The 18,285-nt window shown below is 42.5% G+C and overlaps 1 protein-coding gene across 1 annotated transcript in view; it reads left to right on the top strand.

Annotated features, from left to right (window-relative positions):
• The first annotated feature begins 2,006 nt into the window (after nucleotides 1–2,006).
• LOC111235250 (pecanex-like protein 1) overlaps nucleotides 2,007–18,285 on the top strand; it is a 42,070-nt gene continuing 25,791 nt past the window's right edge. Inside the window, exons 1-24 of the mRNA XM_022763650.1 lie at nucleotides 2,007–2,159; nucleotides 3,740–3,942; nucleotides 4,744–4,864; nucleotides 4,969–5,005; nucleotides 7,258–7,760; nucleotides 7,922–8,116; nucleotides 8,525–9,001; nucleotides 9,103–9,280; nucleotides 9,824–9,978; nucleotides 10,078–10,243; nucleotides 10,669–10,747; nucleotides 11,000–11,135; nucleotides 12,329–12,471; nucleotides 12,919–13,072; nucleotides 13,434–13,466; nucleotides 13,914–14,085; nucleotides 14,216–14,326; nucleotides 14,852–14,943; nucleotides 15,304–15,413; nucleotides 15,950–16,058; nucleotides 16,600–16,692; nucleotides 16,864–17,014; nucleotides 17,809–17,950; nucleotides 18,085–18,262. Of these exons, the coding sequence (XP_022619371.1) occupies nucleotides 2,007–2,159; nucleotides 3,740–3,942; nucleotides 4,744–4,864; nucleotides 4,969–5,005; nucleotides 7,258–7,760; nucleotides 7,922–8,116; nucleotides 8,525–9,001; nucleotides 9,103–9,280; nucleotides 9,824–9,978; nucleotides 10,078–10,243; nucleotides 10,669–10,747; nucleotides 11,000–11,135; nucleotides 12,329–12,471; nucleotides 12,919–13,072; nucleotides 13,434–13,466; nucleotides 13,914–14,085; nucleotides 14,216–14,326; nucleotides 14,852–14,943; nucleotides 15,304–15,413; nucleotides 15,950–16,058; nucleotides 16,600–16,692; nucleotides 16,864–17,014; nucleotides 17,809–17,950; nucleotides 18,085–18,262 (3,891 nt within the window). The remainder of the gene's footprint in view (nucleotides 2,160–3,739; nucleotides 3,943–4,743; nucleotides 4,865–4,968; nucleotides 5,006–7,257; nucleotides 7,761–7,921; nucleotides 8,117–8,524; nucleotides 9,002–9,102; nucleotides 9,281–9,823; nucleotides 9,979–10,077; nucleotides 10,244–10,668; nucleotides 10,748–10,999; nucleotides 11,136–12,328; nucleotides 12,472–12,918; nucleotides 13,073–13,433; nucleotides 13,467–13,913; nucleotides 14,086–14,215; nucleotides 14,327–14,851; nucleotides 14,944–15,303; nucleotides 15,414–15,949; nucleotides 16,059–16,599; nucleotides 16,693–16,863; nucleotides 17,015–17,808; nucleotides 17,951–18,084; nucleotides 18,263–18,285) is intronic.

Raw genomic sequence — 18,285 nt, 5'->3', positions numbered from 1 at the left:
TCATGCTAACACGAACAAGCTAAAGTTAGCTCTCTACCGATGGAGCTAAGTTACTGTTTTCGCAGGTGCCGCAAGAGGTGCACCTGCACCGGCCACTCCAACCCAAATAAAGTGAGCCTCCGAGGGGCAGGTTTCACTGTCAAAGTTACCAGACAATCTCATCTAGTCACCGAATCCAGAAATGTAAAGTTCGTTTGATAGTTTTTTACTTTAACAGCAAATTCCAGACTTTTGGCTAGTGGGTTAGCTTAGCATAGGTCAGCCAGTTGACTACTACGGCAGTTGGAAAAGTTGCTCCTCTCAGCTTTAAGATCGGTTATTCCCAAGTTTATTTCTCCGTTGGTGACGTGAAGAACAGCCGAGGGTTGAACGCTTAGAAAGCGCATCAAACATCCTGAATTTCAACGAAACAATATGGGAATAAAAAACATGAAGAAAAAAAGTCCGTCAACCTTAATCAAAACAACCCCCCCAATCGCCGTTGTCGCCAAGCGGAGTCGGACCCAGCAGTGGCAGATCCACGGAACGCTGCCGCTGCTCTCGGTGCTGGCTGTGGTGCCCTCTGATTGGTATGTTTTGTGACACGTGACCATAGTGTCAGCGAGTAAGTGTGGGGTGGGGGGACGGGCTGGGGAGGAGCCACTGTAGGAATGTGTGAGGAGAGCGCGCCTTTAGGGAAATTATGGGAATAGTGAACCATATAATCACTCACACACACACACACACACACACACACACACACACACACACACACACACTTTCTTAGTCCCCTCCAGCCATGTGAAGGTGTGAGGGAAAAAATTACTGTAGGTAAAGTAGTTTCATAGACTACAAATATAAATACTCCTACTACAGCTAATGGTAGGCTATTATTAGAATGGGAATCAGCTTTATCTGCCACGTGCGCAAGTGTGTTGTGATTGCACGGACAATGCAATGTATGCGAGACAATAAACACAGACAACTACACAAAGACAACAAGGCTATATACTCACAAACTCACTCGCAATCAACCCTCCTTCGTGTAGGTTACGATGATAAGTTATTCGCTTTAGAGAGATGTTAGATCAACTGTATTATTATCTATCTATCTATTTATTTAATTGTTTATTTTTTGGAGGGGGAGGGGGCTAAAGTGATCATAATGTTGAATCAACACCTCTCTAAAACAGTTTCAACACAATCTGTTAAACATTATAACCGGTTTTATTGCAGGACTGTTGTATTAGTGCATTAACTGAAAAAATGTAACTGTAATTATGGCATGTGCCAATGTTTTTTTATATATATATTATATTATAGGCTATGATATGATATAATATGAGATGATATGAGATGAGATGATATGATATGATATGATATGATATGATATGATATGATATGATATGATATAATTAATGTCTGTTAACTGGCCTATTTAGAATATATTATATATCTACACATGGAAAATGAGTAGTCTACAGCCTGGATATTCGCACATACATTACCTCTAAGCATACAGTATACTGTATAAACATTACATACGCAGGTCTCCACATAGTGAGATACGTATATGAACACTAGATTGATTGTTTATCTGATTTTTCCTGCAAACCGTTTGTGCGCAGATCACATAATAGGAAAGGATGGAGAGGGAGGGAAGGAGGGAGGGGGAGTGGGAGAGGAGGGGAGGCGGTCAGAGCTGCGCATCTGTGCAGGCAGCCCGAGAGGAGAGGGAGAAGGAGAGAGACGAACAGGACAAGATGAGGACCGCGGCAGCAGCAATGGACGAATCGACATTGGGATGGGAAAAGGCAGCCGAGAGGACAACACCGAGGAAGACGGATGAGGCATGAAAGAGAATGGCTCTGGAGACGTGCTGTAGCTATCACCCCAACATGGAGGCGTAGCGACTGTAGCATGCATTAGAGGAGATCATTTCATTGTAGCCTAGCAGCAGTAGCAGCATCATCATCATCATCATCGGTCCGTCCAACCTGAGCGGAGAGGAGGAGAGAGGAGGAGAGATGGGCTCCCAGGTTGTGCAGACCCTGCGTCAGGGAGTCTGGGCATCTCTGACCGGGGGCTGGTACCACGAACCGGACCAGAACAAATTCAACAACTCCTGCCACCTCTATCTGTGGATATTCCTCCTTATGTTGCCCCTGTCTCTCCATCTGGTGAGTTTTTTGTATTTTTATCAGGGAACATGATGTTAAAGGCCGTGAAGGGGGTGTGAGGTGAGGTTCACGGTAGCATATAGGTGATCATTTTTTTCATGCGGTCCTACATGTTTATCCTCCTTTGGATAAACATGTAGGAATCTAACATCCTTCATTGTCTGGTTGCTGCTGGGGGGAAAGAGGCTAGAAAAACGCCACTGTCGCAGTGTTTCTCCCTGCATGCGGTGACGGAACGCATGGCTGCTCCTGGATGAGGCAGGAAGCGTGAAACTGTGGTTCACTAATATTTTCATGTCATGGCCTTTGAAATAGGTGCAACACAGGCTGCCTTACTCCCAGTGATAAGATCCTCAGTGAGGGTTTTGTTAGTAGTTTACCTTGTAGATTAGGAGAGAGTTGATTCTTATTGTCCCACCTCAACAGAGTGATACATCAAATTAAACTCTTAATTTTAAGGGACATTCTTGGTGACTTTTGTGTTCCCTTAATACTGCATTATACAGCAGGATGGTGGCATGACTAAAGGGTTGCGGCTATAGGTCAAACACCTTGACCTTAGCTGCCTGCTAGCCAACAACTGCCATGTACATTATTGGATGCTGATCAGTACAGATCCACAATGTTACCCGTTCTGTTATTGTATGTATCTCAGTAGGTTTTTATCAGTACACCAAACCAAGATGAGATATGATTGACTGCTACGATTATGTGGCGTGATTGCTCCCCACATCTCTTCAATCTCTGGTTTTGATACAGTGAACCAGGGCCAATCTGTAGGTGCTTGACGTCTAGCTACTTTAAATGATCAAAAATGTGCCCCTCATTGATGCACTGCTCTATAACTTCAGGTCAAGACCACTACTGTGTTCAGGTAATCCCAAATGGGCCATCTATGAATGAAGGTTAGAAAGGCAAAGTAGTGACAGCCAGCTGTTTAAGAGCTTCGCCACTGAAGTTTGACCAAAATGTTGTCACTGGCAGTTTTCACAGTCTGTTTGAAAACAACCTCTGCTTCCCCTGCAAAAACAACACAAGCTGTCTGGGAGAGATGTTTCAAATTTCAGTTTTGTTAGCATTTTATCTGAAGGTCACGCACAACATACAGCACAACATAAATGATGGTTGAGGAGCAGTCAAATATAAGCACGAATTTAGATTGTAAAATTGTACCTGCAGGCATTAATAAGAGTCCATGTCCAACAAAGCAGGAACTCTCTCCGGACCAGTATGACTCATGTGTCAGCATGATGCAGATGCTTTGTCTTTAATCTTCCTGTTCTTTGCTATGGGCTATTCCTCCCCTGGGAATCAATAAAATTCATTAAGCCACCAATTAATCAAATGAGATCTTGTGGTTCACTGAGCCTATAATACACTTGGGGAACAGTGTGGTCGTGTGACTGAATAAGCTTTGCTTTTTGCAGAATTTCAATTACATACAAAAAGTAGAGAAGAGACAGGTGGTGCTTTTCCATCCGGGGACTGCTACAGCTTGAAGCATCAAATCAAATGCTGCTCTGGTGGAGTCGTGAGACTCTGGAGATATCGTATTCTCTCCTCTCCTCTCTTCTACGCAGGCCCTGCCCCCTACCACTGTGGCTTTGAGCATCTACTGCACCTCCATCACCGTCTTCTTCATCCTCATCAAGCTGGCCAACTACCGCCTGCACCTGATGTTCGATGAGGGTGAGGCGGTGGTCCGCAGCAGCCTCTCTGACCTTAGCAAGGCCCAGGAGAAGAAAAGCAATGCCTCGGACTCCTGCCTGCCCGCCAACATCAGGTGAACCCCTCACACACACACTGATAATCCTGAAACTTCACTCAGTGAGGTCGATTGGAAGTAGCTGAAGAATTAATACAGATGTGGTTTCACCTTCATGGATGCATTAGAGGCCATTCAGAAAGACGTGCAGTATATTAACATTTAACAAACTGGCATTTTTGCTCCTTGCACCTCGAGCTGCTCCCCTGCCAGGTTAGTCATTACAAAATCTAGGCCAGAGGGCTAAATCCCTCATGATACAACTTAATTATTAACATGAAATTGCACATTTAGGCCTGAGACCTCCTTTCAGAATAATACCAGTAATACTAAGTATAGTATAACCTGTCTTCACATGCTCAACAACCTCTTTTTGACATAGTCCCCCTTTTTTCCCTCTGCATGAGTCTATTTTTCTCAATCCTCTCTGTCTCTGAGATCAGATTGATCAAGTGTATCAGAGTAGGACGCAGGCACTTTCCACTTTATTTCAGAAACTCAGTAGAGCTTTGGTGAATGAGCAAGCTAGTGAGGGGAGGTCAGTGTTGGCCACTCCACTCTAACACACTCGATCTGCACAGAGACTAATAAAAGAAATCCATCACTTCCTGTCCCCTACATGACTGTATTTCTCTTAATTTCATCTCTATAAATCAGAGTCTTTTAGTATTCCATACATGAGAGACTGAGAGTGAAGGTCGGATCATTTCCTCTAAAAGTGGAGTATTGACGTATCTACTTCCACAGACACTCCCCATCCTTCTATCTCTTTCTCTTCATCATTTAATTTCTCCCCTGTCTCTTGTCTTTGTCTAAAAGGAAGAGCAGCACAGTCCCCGACAGCGTTGCCATGACGATGCTGGCTCGTAATAAGCGCCCTAGTCCGGTGATCCAGGTGACAGTGAAGCAGACCGAAACCAACCCGGGACTGATTGGGGTGGTGAGTGACACCTGCCAGTATAAACACACAGTACAGAAAACACTGTGTTGACCTGCATTATGCCCCGATTTTAATTGTGTGTTTCTGAACTCTCCTCCACACAGGACTGTTCAAAGTCAGATGAGGTGAAGACCTTGGAAGGTGATACTGATCTTTCTCTAGGTTTGAATAAGACTCAGATGGGTAACTATTAAAGGAAAAACCTGAATAAATGACCAGAGAAACATAACAAACACAGGGCACGAAGCGTGGCTGGCGCCTGCTGAGTGTGAATATGATGTGAATCATAAACTTTGGCCTTCACAGTCACCAGGGGCCAGTGTCAGAAAGATAGACTATCTGACTATAGCTCACATCTGACCAATAGTCAGACTTTAGATCTTAAGTGGGAGTGCTTTGCAGTGAATTCTGGGGAAATAAGACTTTTTCGATGGCTTACCTCCAGCAGAAAACCTTCTGAGAAAAATTCAACAACTGCCGTCCAAGGACAATTCACTGGGAAAATTCAGTTTAACAAGTGTAACAATACAAAAAATGTACTTAAAGAGTTCATCTTTTTTTGTGAAACTGTTTGCACTAGGCTAATCTAAGACTGTAAACACTACAGATCAGTCTACAGTATCTTCATGAAACCAACCCCTGATCTCAGGGAGTTTCAGAGACTGGAGACTGAAGCTGTTCTGGCAGCTTGTAGTGGACCAAAACCTTACAAAGATACTTTATGTTGGCTTTTCCTATAATTTGTCACCCATCTGTACATGCTGTTACTCCCAATTACAAACAAGAGTGCATGCTCTTAAAATAATTCATGAACTTTTCATGAATTTTTTTCTGATGATTTTCCTTATGAAACAGCTGAGCTTTGGAAGTCAGCACGGCTTGTTATGTTGTATAGATAGTTATGTTATATATGTATATATATATATATATGTATATATAGTTATATACGTAATATGATTCATCGTCCACTCTCTTTGGAAATACAGAAGGTGAAAATCAGTCTGAGTTTGTTTGGCTGAATGTTTGTTCCAGTTTGTGTCAGATGTCAGTTTAGCCGACAAAGTGCTTAAAATATCTTAGATAATCCCTCTATGTCACCCTAACCCACCTAATTTCCCTGTGTATCTTTCTCTCATATTTGTACAATACTGTTTTATTTTTACAGTGAGAAAGAGAGAGATACAGGTGGTTCTTAAAGCATAATACATTTTATCTATATATCAAGCATTAATTGTCCCATTTTTGTTTGGCACGTTGTATGTATGTTACTGAGCTATAGTAAAGTTGCACCATTGATTCACGTGAGCTGAGGTTTGTTAATCAATGATCTGGTTGTAGATCAGAGGTAATGACCTCAGAAATAAAAAACAGGAATGCCAGACCAGAGGGGCTGAATTTTAAGAAACACATGAAAATGCAATGGCTTAAAGTGGCTTCTGACTGACTATGGGAGAAACATCTGGACAGATTTTGTGTGGTTTTATTTTAGAATAGTGGAGTCAACAGAAATCCATCATTTGAGTTCTTCTCCCCATTTGTATTTCAAACACTGGATTACATATTGTTGATGTCCTTTAAAACTTTAATCGTGTATTGGCATTGTTAAGTGAGTTTGACAGCTGAACGTGTCTATAACCTGCAGAAGCATTTCCATCAGGTTGGCAAATGAATGATTCATGATTCATTCTATAAAGACATTCTAAAAATGACACTGACAATATGACTGAATGATAAATATACACTTTAGAGTGAAGACAGGATGTAGAAAGACAAGCACATTTAACCACAGGGCATCATGGATTCATCTCTAGTTATTGTAGCTATTGAAGCCTGGTGTGTGATTTGGGGGGAACCGATGTTCCGTGTACTATATTGTCAGAATCAGCCAAACTGGAACCCAGTTCCCCTTCCCTAATGCACTGATGTAGATGGACAACTTCCTTTTCTGCAAACACATCATTGTGGTAAATTTGCTCAGACATGCACAGAACTAGCAGCCAGCCAGTTTGCCTGCCATAAAGACCAGCTGACTGCTTCCAGTAAATTTATGACCTAATGCACTGTTGATTATTCAGAGCCAAGTCAGCTGATCAGAAAAGGGGATATAATCACTGTGGTGCATTGCATCAAATCATTGCACAATTGTAACAAAATTTTGATATCTGTTTTTAATAGCAGCAGGATCGATCCCTTCTGCAGTTCATTTTATTGCATTGGGAAGATATTTATCCGCTACTGGCGAATGCTGCTCAACACAGCAGTGTGAATTTTGTATGTTACCTCTCCAGCCAAATGAGAGATCACATTTCAATGGCAGGAATTTTAGGATTAGAGCATTTTTAATATTATTACACTTTAAATCTACAACAAATTTGCCGTTCATTTCATTCCAGGACAGGGTGAGAGCGCTGCTGAGGAGAAGCCTGTGGAGGGAGGGCTGCACCCAAACCCAGAGCCTTCTCCAGATGACCTCTCCAGTCCCAATCCTGACCAAGCGGCCCCCCTGCTGCAGGCCCAGCAGAGGCCCCCATCCCGAGCTGAAAGAGAAGAGATGCGGCCTGGATCTGCTAGTGGGAAAATGGATGCAGAGATAATTGAAACTGGAGCTGTGAAAGAAGGAATGGACATTCAGAGCTCTTTGACGGGGACTGAGCAGGAAAGAACAGCAGAGAAAGACTCGGAGCAGGACAGGATAGAGGAGAAAGACTGCGAAGACAAAGAGACTGCAGACAGGGAAACAGCTGATGAAGGTCTGCCTCCCTCCAAGGGAAGCGAAGATGAGAGCGAGGAGGAGAGTGAGGGGCAAAAAGAGCCCTCAGATCCCAACAATAACTCACTGGAGACTCCCAAGGACCGCCAGGATGATTTCATTGATGTCCCAGAACCTCCTGCACAGGTAGGCCTTTCAGATGCGGATCTAAGTAGTTATTTTTGCGAGATTTTAATTTGACGTACTGGATACATGTGACTGACCTCTCATGCTTATAAAAAAAGGTGACTATATCTTAATGAAAAGGAATTCCTTGGGTGGAACTCTTCCCTTGTGTTGTCTGTCAGACTGAACCGCCGGAGGAGACGTACTGTTCTGATGAGATTGAAGTGGTTCTGGTGGACAACTCTGGCCCCGGGCCTGCGACGGTTCAACTGGACGACAGCGACACGGTCAAGATCATCATCACCATGAGCTGTGACCCTCAGACTGCTGCTCAGCTGGAGGAGAGCGTCAAGCAGAGCATTCTGGAGAATGCTCAGGTAAGAATCATTTTCGACCTCCGTTTTTATGTTCTCCATGAAACGTGTTTGATCCCCTACCATCAAGTTTCCCCATGTATCTTCAAAGCTGTTAAAAACATCTTATTCCACTATCTGACAGTATTATATAATGTATTTATTTACTGATATTGAAATGATTCAAATCCAAGTTTCCGTGCTTTTCTAGTTACATTATTCCATCAAATGGAAATATTCTAAACATCAAATTTCAGTCTGATGTGTTTGGTATCTTTAGAAATGTTGTGATCTCCACCACAATTTGAAATATGTTTCTGTGCATTTGATTGATGTCTGGCTGCACAGTACGATCCAATGGCAGGTCAGTTCTCACTGAGGCGTTGTTACATTTAAGGGATGGTGTGTGTGACATGTCTGTGTGTGTGTCAGGCTCAGAAGGATGCGGGAGAATGTCACATCAAGATCCCCGTCATCACCTTCGACTCCCCTGAGGAGGAGAAGCAGGAGGTGGAAGAGGGAGAAGAAGCGGCTGGCTCAGAGGACGACCCCACCCCAACACAGCAAGAGACAACGGGCGAAGAGTTTCACCTTTGTAAAGAAACAACCAGCTCTGAGTCGACCACACTGGAGTGTCCAGATCCAGACCAGGAACATCTCGGTCTGCAGATGACTACTGACAGCACACCGAGCCCACAGCTGACGAACGATAACAGCTCATCGGGGATTGATGTCCACTCCCACCATGATGACACAGACCCTCTGGATCCGAACGTGGATTCACAAGGGTTCCTGCGTCTGCCGCCAGCTTTGGGCCGCTACGGCCCCGGTGGAAGGACTCACATCCGAGGGCTGAGCATGGACAGTGGGAAAGATGCTGTCATGCTTTCAGACCGCTCACACAACACAGTATGTTGGCACTTTATCTCTGTTTCTATTTCTGTATCTTTCTTACAGTCATCTCCATCCATCTGTCCGTGCATACATACAAGCATTTGTCTCTCTGTTAGACCACCATGACCAGTTCCAAGTCAGATCTGGAAGCAAAGGAGGGCCAGATTCCCAACGAATCCAACTTCTTGGAGTTTGTTTCCTTGTTGGGGTCCCTCAGCATCAGAGGGGGTGGGGCCAGCACACAGGAAGAGGAGGGGCCGGAACACAAACAGGAAGTGGAAGCTGCGGAGGAAGGTGATTCTCAGCAAGATGGTTTGTTCCTTTACCTCCACCTCATTTATCTAGATGTTTTAAAGGCCCTGCGCACCCGTACAGGTTACAGGGTGCTGTCAGTCAACACCCACAGTTATGAGAAGAGGTCGCTTCAGGCAACAGTGGGTGGACTATAGATGTACAGGGGCTTTAAAAGATTAGGGTTAATGCAAATGTTTAGACATTAAGTGCATGGAAAAGTGAAATGTCACCACCGGTTTGTGAGCTGCAGTTGTTGCTCATGTTATGCCTCTGTGTGGTGGCTAATTATTACTATACTGTATATATTACTAGTATGTTAATATCATGTATTAAATTCAACAACATAACACATTGAAGTTGTGGGCCTTTAAAACCAAAACAATGAGCTGAATGATGCTAAAACTCTCCATAGGACTGAGGGGAACTGCAGAGTCAGAGTTCTCTGTGGTTTGTCAGTGTGAGCAACTCCTTCCTTCCTCCTAGATTTTAAATTTTTCTGTTCATTTAACCAAAGAACTTTTGAATATTTTTATCTGTTTGCAGAGAATCTGAGTATGACTTCCAGACCCGATGATACAGTAACAGAGACCAAGACAGAAAGCAAACCAGAGAGACCCAAACCGCCCACCAGCCTGCCTACCGACACACTACAGGCTCTACCACCCACACATATCCCAATAGTCTCCCCTGACAGGTACGTATGCCTAAAGAATCACAAGCACCAGTAACATATGCAAACAGCTGAATTCACAGTACAAACCTTTTAGATTCGAGCATCAAGCGTTCCAGAGCTCCAGTTGATTGCGTTTTCTCTCTTCAGTCCACAGACTGACAGAGAGAAAGATCCGGACTATGATTCCCTGCCTTCACAAACCTCACAGTCAGAGAGCTCCATGCTGCAGGTCATCTGCAGACCAGAGGCCACCAACAAAGAAGAGGCCTACACCTTCCATACTGTACACAGTAAGCAGTAATTCCCATTAGTTCCTGCATATGTAATGTTTTTTGTTTTTTTTGTTTTTGTTTTTTTTGCTGGAGACAAACAGCGATGAGTCACATGTAGTCAGAAACAACAAGGAGGTGCTGCAAATACACCCAGTCAGTGTGCTGGTATGGTCTGATATTATTTGCACAAATATACAGCGCGTGTGGGAGGCAGTGCCAGCAGCTGATGGCTTCTCTTTTGAAACAGCTCAAAAAAGCTAGCAGATTAAATGACATTTTTTTGGAATGGCTCCAAGATGTTCAGCTGTTCAGTTGTTCAGTCACAGTCCAGTCTCGGGTGTCTGGCAGTAAGGCTGAATAAAGCCCACATATTAGTTATCGCGCATCACTTATTCAAATAGGAATTTTTGGACAAGTTGTATGCTATCTGCTTGTTTCACCAGGAGACAGGCCTCGTAAGCTGTATGCAGAGAGAGCCCTCAACCTGCCACTAGGAGCCGAGCTCATCACTGGCAACATGTGGTACTGATGTCAAATCTTTATTTTACTCTCTTTTCCTCCTCCTCTTCATCATCTCTTCCTTTACCTGCATCAAGCCTATTTTTATCCTGTTTTTCACTTCTTCCTCTTCCTTAATTTTCTTTACCTGCTAATTGTCTTCCTTTGCTTCATTGTGTTTCTTTTCATTCCCTCAAGTTCATCTCACCTCAGGTAATCAGGTTTGTTCGTTTATTGACGTCAGCCTGTAACCTTTGTGTTTGTGTGTGTCTTCAGTGACCTGCTGTCGACTTCCTCCAACTCGGAGTGTCAGGACGGCCTGGTGGGAGGTCACGCTGACTGTCCTTTCCAGCGACGCATCATCCCTGCGCATAGGCTTCGGCCACGAAGGACGCACCCGGAGATCTTCCAGGTCTCCATCTACCTTCATTTTTTCTCTACTGTTCTACATACCAATAGCTTCCACTATTTACTAAACCTGATTTGCTAAGACTAGAGATAGTTACAGTATATGCATGGAAGTATGGTGTGTGAGGTCTTCCAACAAGCTCTTAGCAGCCTGTTAAAGGTGCCCCGTGGGTTTTTGACCACTAGTAATACTATGTTTTTTACAGTTTTGTTTGCATGCACCTGAGGACTCACATGCAAGCGCATGCATGGGTGATATAATATCTGGTTCTCCCCGATGGTTTCATGCTATTTTACCAATCCACAGCTGGTGGAGGTAACATGCCGAAAAATGTAGTAATGTGCCAGTGAAGATAGTGAACAAGAAGACTGCTAGCAAGCAAACATGGATGTTAACAATGTATTGTAGGTTTCAGATTCTTCCAAAAATTGGTTCATTTGTTAGGCCTCCAGGATACACACCATGTGTTTTGGTCAGAATCAGTGGATGTAAAGTTTACATAATTGTTGCAAAAAATTTCACCGGATACTTTTATCTAAATAGTTAAAACTCAGAGAAATAAAAGACATAACAAATTAATAAATGTATCCATTCATCCAAAATTATTAATAAATAACAAAATGAAACAATTGCCAGTCAGCTCACAATCAATAAATACATTAAATATTAAAATTATTAATTAATACATAAATAAAAAAATTCAACAATACAGTTTTAAAAGAAAAATAAATGAATGAATTTACAAATAAAAGTGACCCAGTGACATAAATGTTATGATATGATGAGTATTTTCTCTTTGTCAAACTGATTCACTGACTTGAGTCGTTGCTGCTGTTTGAAACAATAAGATCGGACCTGACTGGGTCGGCTTCAGGGCTGGATGCAACCCAGCAGCGGTGACATAATGTGCCTGGATCTGTTGTTGAAGCTGAAGCAACACAGACTCACTGCTGAATCATTAATGCACCACTTTGTGTGTGTGTGTGTGTGTGTGTGTGTGTGTGTGTGTGTGTGTGTGTATACTTCTGTTGTACAGCATGAAAAAGATGTTACTCTGTGTACCTATTATGACCCTGACTGTGTTTTGAGTTATTGCAGACTGAAAATCATGTAGATATAAAACATCAGATACTTTTTCTCTCCTGTGTCACTGCCGCTGAATTCATGTGGGTGTAAATTATTTGTGTTTTGTGCAGGAAGAGGACTCTTTGGATGAATCATCAGAGACTTCCACTCAGGAAAAACCAACCCGGAAGATTTACTACAAACTTGAACTGTTTCCCGGGAAGTGGATCAACATTTTATACGACCGACTCACCCTGCTTGCTCTTTTGGACAGGTAATACACAAAACTCTCTCCACTGTCACAGTTTGTCTGGACATAGTCTCAAGTCAAGAAAATCCAACTTGTGTTTTTTAGATGTTTTTTCTCTGTTCTATGTTTGTTGTCCTGTCTCTTTAAATCTAAAACACTCTTGTTCTTGAAAAGCCCTCAGTACATCTTCTAGCCCCATCCTTTTCATCAATATCACATCAGTTCTGGCCAGTGTAGTCAATGTTTGTGTCATTTAATTCCAGGTTGATCAATCAGTCTAATTTCTTTTCAATTCAACCACCAGTTGAGCAACAGCTCAATAGCTTAATGTCTATCTTTCCCTTTAAACACAGCAGCAAATGAGCATCAGCTTTGTGCAGGAATGATGCTCTTCATTAACGAGGTGATACCTGTGTACCTAATGAGCTACTGATTGCACTATTATTAATGTAATTATTAATTCTTGTATAGAAACCAGGATGTTCTGGAGAATCTGGTGGCAGTCTTCATGGCCTTCCTGGTTTCCTTCCTTGGTTTTGTGCTACTCAACCACGGCTGCTTCAAAGACTTCTGGGTCTTCCAGTTTTGCCTGGTCATTGCCAGCTGCCAGTATTCCTTACTGAAGGTAAAAAAAAAAAAATCTATGTTGAAGCAGTCGATGCTACCCCCACTAAATTCTATGAAGTAAGAAATTTCAGCCATTATTTTCCCAGTCTACAGGGGCTGAGTGAACATTTACTGTCGAGAAAAACCAAATGAAAGAGTGAAAACATTTCACAACTGAAACTAGCATGTATGGTATTTGAGGAATGTCTGCTATGCTGATGTTTTTCACAAGTAAAACTGACCTCAGTCTTGCCACTTCCTGTTTGCTCCTCCTCACCTTTTCTCTGATGAACTGGCTAGTGTCACTGCTGTTTTCAATTGTTCTCATGGTAATTTCCAAACAAAGATTCAGCACTGGTTTCTGTGGTTTTGTTTTCCAGAGTGTTCAACCAGATGCGGCTTCCCCAACACATGTGAGTGTAATGTTGCTTTGTTACTGAATCTCAGAAGTATATGATATAATAATTGCCAGTATTTTGGAAAGTTAACATCCATTACATCCCTGTTGGTTAGTTTCAACTTGTGACCAGTGTTCCTCTTCAGTGACGCATGTTGTCAGTCTTTGGCCTATGATGTTCAAAACAGTTCCCTTTTCATTATAATAATTTTGCTTTGATTTGTCTGATGCAATGTGCCCACAGAGGGTCTGTCCCTTTTTGGAGCTCTCTTAGTTTCGTCATGTCACTGTGAAAACACATCAAAGTGCAAGACACATGGGCACTCAACCTAATGTGACCCAAATTTGTAGCAGTGTTCATAGTATTATCTCGCTGTAGCTGTTATATCACTGTGTTGGAAATCAGGCTGAACCTCCTAACACCCTAACCTGTGTGTGTTCATGTGCGTGTGTGTCTCTCCAGGGTCACAACCAGCTGGTGGCCTACAGTCGAGCGGCCTACTTCTGTATTTTCTGCGCTCTGATCTGGCTGCTGGAGCAGCTGCTGAGGCGGAAGGACCTGCCCGTCTCCACCCTGTACGGGGTCACCATCGTCTGCCATGACGCATTGGGCTTCTTAAGAGACGTGTTAGTGGGTAGGGATGAATATACAGGAGATTTTTATTTCAGACAGTCCTATTACACAGCACCTAGTTTATTTGTTTCTGTATATCATTTATTTTCTTGTCCTTGACAGAAACGGCTTTTGTCTTATGCATTAAACAGGTTTTACCTACTGCTTCCCAATCACCTTCCTGGTGGGCCTTTTCCCTCAGATCAACACCTTCACCATTTACCTGCTGGAGCAGATTGACATGCATTTTTTTGGAGGGACAGGTTGGTAACACTGTTTCTAATCTTGTTCTTTAATCCAGATCCTAAAGAGATGTTAATTTTAATCTTCTGTTTTTACTGGGGGCATCTGTGGGTTTGTGTCTCTGGTTTGATGTCTGTGTGTGTAATGTGTATAGTGTGTATTCAGTGCTTAAAGCCCCTTAAAACTTGACTTTGAATCTCAGTTATTTGTCTATAACATTAAATACTCATGACTAAAAATGAGCAACCAAAATTTTAAACATGTCTATCTTTCTGTATTATTTACTAAGAATTTATCACTTAAATTCAGGTAACCTGCATCACCAGGACTGGGAATCAATCAGATTTGATTGACACTGACTGAACAACCAACCACCTGTCATCACATTATTACCTGAGAAGTTATCTGGGCCTTTAAGTAAAGATAAATCTTAGTGATTTAAAACCCATAAGAGTACCACTACTACAGTACATGCTTGGCTTTGTTTCTCATTGTTTAATACCTCTGCACATATTTTCATCCTCACTCTAATTTGTGTGTCTCAGCTGCTACGAGTCTCATCTCTGCAGTCTACAGCATCCTACGCAGTCTGATCGCTCTGTCTCTGCTCTACGGTTTCTGCTTCGGAGCTCTCAAGGTAGAAATAAAAAAAAAAAAAAAAAAAAAAAAAAAAAAAAAACACACAGCAAAGGCCTTTTCTCCTTTTTTTTCTATTTGTACTGAGTTTGTGTTCATGGTCATCCTCCTGGTTATAGGAATAGAAGAAGACAGGCAGTTATAAATAGCGTGCAGCCAGGGAGTTTCACTGATGGAACTAAGCAGAGCTGCAGCAAAATACAAAGTGCTGCAAGTCATCCTTCAAAAGTGACTACAAGATCGTAACTGGTGGGGGAAGAAGCTTTTAAACCGTGAAGATATAAAAGAAATAGTTTTAAAAAGGTACATGGCGTCGTGAATCACACTGTGTTTGTGTATGTGTGTGTGTGTGTGGTTACAGGAGCCGTGGGATGAGCAGCACACCCCAGCTCTGTTCTCTGGTTTCTGTGGCCTTTTGGTAGTTTTCTCCTACCACCTCAGCCGACAGAGCAGTGACCCCTCTGTACTACTGTGAGTATCTGTGTTTGTGTGTGTGTTTGTGTGTGAGTGTGTGAGATGTTAGCATGCACAGACTGCGCCTGACTACCATCCACTTAATACTCTGTAATAGTTTTAAAATAAATGAAGCATTAGAGGAAATGTAGGTGGATGGTTAATGCACTGCCTCTACTTTCCTACTTTATTAATTGTTAGTAATTTCCAAACGAGCTGAGAGTTAAATGCGAGCAGAAAGGGAAAATAATATTCATAAACATTGTTTTTCACTTTTCCTCAAATACTTTTATTTCAAACTGTTAAAAGCCAAATAAAAACAACGTTAAAAATACAAGATAAGAAGTGAAACTACAAAACATTCACAGGTGAGTTTTGTTGTTTTTGTTGTAAGGAAAGAATTTAGTTTATTCAGATATTCAACTTTTTCCATTTCTTTTCTGCTTGTTTTCAGTTTCGTAAAAAAAAAAAAAAAAAAGCTCATGTTATTCAACAAATAAGATCCTTCTGTTCTTAAAGTCCCCATCATTCACGTGTGACATTTTTAATTACAGATCTCTGATCAAGTCAAAGATAATGCCTGCCTTGGGAGAGAGTGAGGAAGAGGAGGAGGAAGCTACAGACATTAAAGACCCACTGCCTGAGAAACTGCAGAGCTCGATGGTAACTAAGGATTAACATAGAAATAAACTGGTGTAATGCAGTTTTGTTTCATCAGTAGATGATGAGTTCAGGTTATAATCAGACAATTGGATAATTCAGCTCTGAATACATTATCACTCTTTTCCTCTGAGGATTTATTGAACAGTTTCTATTGTTTTGAAATGCAGTAGCCTCCCAATAATTATCACTAGAAAATCAAAATTAACACTGTGCACCTGAGTTGTGGAATTCATGCATCCTGTATGTGAGACGCCTTAAACACCAGACAATGAAACAGTGTTCGCTGTCGATCATTGTGTGCAATTACAGGGAATTATGCATCAGAGAAAACAAGCCTCCCGCTGCCTTTTACAGTATTAATGGGGATTGTGAAGCTCTTAACTCTTCTCAAGCTGCTGTGTCTTTGATCTGCAAAAACTAAAGGCTCAGAACAATTAGACAGGAGTATTCACACACCTAAATGAGTCTGACGAACAAACGCGTTTTCATTTGGTGTGGATTATGAATTATTGCAGCTTCCCCTCCCTCTTGTGCTCCACAGAAGGAGATTCTGCTGTCGGATGTGGTCGTGTGCTCTGTCGCCTACATCCTAACCTTCGCTATAACCGCGAGTACCGTGTTCCTGTCTCTCAAGGTGAGATCCTTAATTGTTTCCTCTTTTTATACACCGCCTCTTACTTTTAATCTCTGCTGCATTTTGCCTGAATCCTAACCAATAAGTCGAGTGTAATAATTTTTTTATATTTTATTGGTTGAACTATTCATCTTCATCATGTTTCTAACATTATACACCGTTCGTATCCAGCCCTTTGTGACCATTGTGCTGTACGCTCTGGCGGGAACAGTGGGCTTTGTCACCCACTACCTGATCCCCCAGCTGAGGAAGCACCACCCTTGGTTGTGGATCTCCCACCCGGTCCTCAAGACGAAGGAGTACCACCAGTTTGAACCCAGAGGTCAGCATACCTACAAGTGTCTCTTAATTATTTACTTTTAAGTATGTGAACCCCCAGATCAACGAGCAGAGGGCGGGCACCATCTTCACAAGCGTTGTTTTGTACAAAATGTTTAACTCTTTATCTGTGCCTGGATCCATGTCTGCAGACAGGACAAATCCAGAGTGATGGACAGTAATTGATGGAGGATTTGACGGAGATGGCCTTGATTTTTAGAAACGTTATCAGCCTGGCCGTAAGGGTGTCAGTCACTCCACCACTTTGGACCAGACAGGAAATATTTCAATAACTAGTCAATGTATTGTTATGAAATTTGGTGCTTGAAGGATGAATCCTCTCTGACTTTGGTGACCCTGTAGCACTACCAGCAGGTCAAAGTCTCACTTGTCCAGTGAAATAACTTGACATCTGGGAGATGGATTGGCACATTATTTTGTACAGACATTCATGGTCCCCAGATGATGAATCCTAATGACATTGGTGACCCCCTGACTTTTTGTGTAGTGGCACCATGAGGTTGGATTCACACCCAATAGCTATGAAGATTTATTGGTTGCTATTGCACCACCTTTTGATGGAATGCCATCTCATTCCACCAAAATCTTTTAGATAGTTTTTGAGATAGCAACCTTGGCTGAGATAAATATGATGAGTATGAGTATGACCTATCAGCATGATGTCCCTTACTGAATAACAAAAAGCACATACTCCCAGAAACATTGCACTAAATCTCTGGAAATCTGTGATTCTGATCTGCTTGTGTAGTTTATTCTTTATTTGTGCTTGTCTATCAGAGGACGCTGTGCTGATGTGGTTCGAGCGACTGTATGTGGGGCTCCTGTGCTTCGAGAAGTACGTGGTGTACCCCGCCATCGTGCTGAGCGCACTCACTAATGACGGCTTCGCCCTCAGTCACCGCAAGAAGCTGGGAATCCAGTGAGTGGACACACACAGCCACAAACTCACAGCATCATCAGAGAGTGTGTGAGTGTGAGTGTGTGTGTGTGTGTGTGTGTGTGTGTGTGTGTGGTGACCCAGCTGTTGAATCTGTTGTCTGCCTCCGCCTCCAGCTGTGATGTTCTCCTGACGACAGTCGCTGGACTGAAACTCCTGCGTTCATCCTTCTGCAACCCCAGCTTCCAGTTCCTCACTCTGCTCTTCACACTCGTCTTTTTCCACTTCGACTGCCCGCGCGCCTCCGAGAGCTTCCTGCTGGACTTCTTCATCATGTCTATCATCTTCCACAAGGTGGGAGAAAGATACAGCAGATG

The sequence above is a fragment of the Seriola dumerili genome, unplaced genomic scaffold (genome assembly GCF_002260705.1).
Source record: "Seriola dumerili isolate Sdu_G_001 unplaced genomic scaffold, Sdu_1.0 BDQW01000478.1, whole genome shotgun sequence".
NCBI lineage: Eukaryota > Metazoa > Chordata > Actinopteri > Carangiformes > Carangidae > Seriola > Seriola dumerili.
This window is presented reverse-complemented; position numbering and strand designations above follow the sequence as displayed.